Genomic DNA, 572 nt, shown 5'->3' with positions numbered 1-572 from the left:
CAGTATACAGCAGCAGAAGCTGCGGATACACTCCAGCAGCACTGGGGTTGCTGCTCTCTTTCCCTGGTTGCTGCCTGCTGCATTAAATAGAAAGAAAACAGAAACAACAGAAACCACCAAAACAAACAAAAACAAACAAAAACACCAAAATGCATTTCTCTTGGTGCGCCCATCGACGCTCATAAGAAACAAAAAGATATCTGCAGCTGGCAACTACACCGCTGCAGCAGGTGCTGCTGTACACCCAGCAGCAGCAGCAGCAGCAGCAGCAGCAGCAACAGCATCAGCAGCAACAAGAGCAACACTACCAGCAGCAGCAGCAGCAGCAGCAGCAGCAGCAGTGCCAGCATCTGCAGCAGCAGGAGCTGCAGCAGAAAGAATAATAGCAAGCAAGGATGTGGATGCTGCGTTGCTGCTGCTGCAGCAGTGGGAGCAGCAGCGCGACGAGCTGCTGCTGACGAGCTGGGAAGCATGGGCAGCAGCAGTTGGGGTGTCTGTGCAGCAGCTGCAGCAAATAGTGCTTCTCGTGCATGCGCCAGAAGCTCCACAGCAGCAGCAGCAGCAGCAGCAGA

At 54.0% G+C, this 572-nt stretch overlaps 1 protein-coding gene across 1 annotated transcript in view; it reads left to right on the top strand.

The window, feature by feature from the left end:
* Positions 1 to 530: 530 nt before the first annotated feature.
* The window catches only part of EMH_0058850 (uncharacterized protein), a gene marked incomplete at both ends in the record, with an annotated part of 3,612 nt that continues 3,570 nt past the window's right edge, over positions 531 to 572 (top strand). The window contains one exon of the mRNA XM_013497615.1: positions 531 to 572. Coding sequence (XP_013353069.1) covers positions 531 to 572 — 42 coding nt within the window.

The sequence above is a fragment of the Eimeria mitis genome, genomic scaffold, assembly GCF_000499745.2.
Source record: "Eimeria mitis Houghton genomic scaffold, Emh_scaff2794, whole genome shotgun sequence".
In the NCBI taxonomy this organism is placed as follows: domain Eukaryota; phylum Apicomplexa; class Conoidasida; order Eucoccidiorida; family Eimeriidae; genus Eimeria; species Eimeria mitis.
The sequence above is the reverse complement of the archived record's forward strand: the minus strand, read 5'-3'. Positions and strand labels throughout refer to the sequence as shown.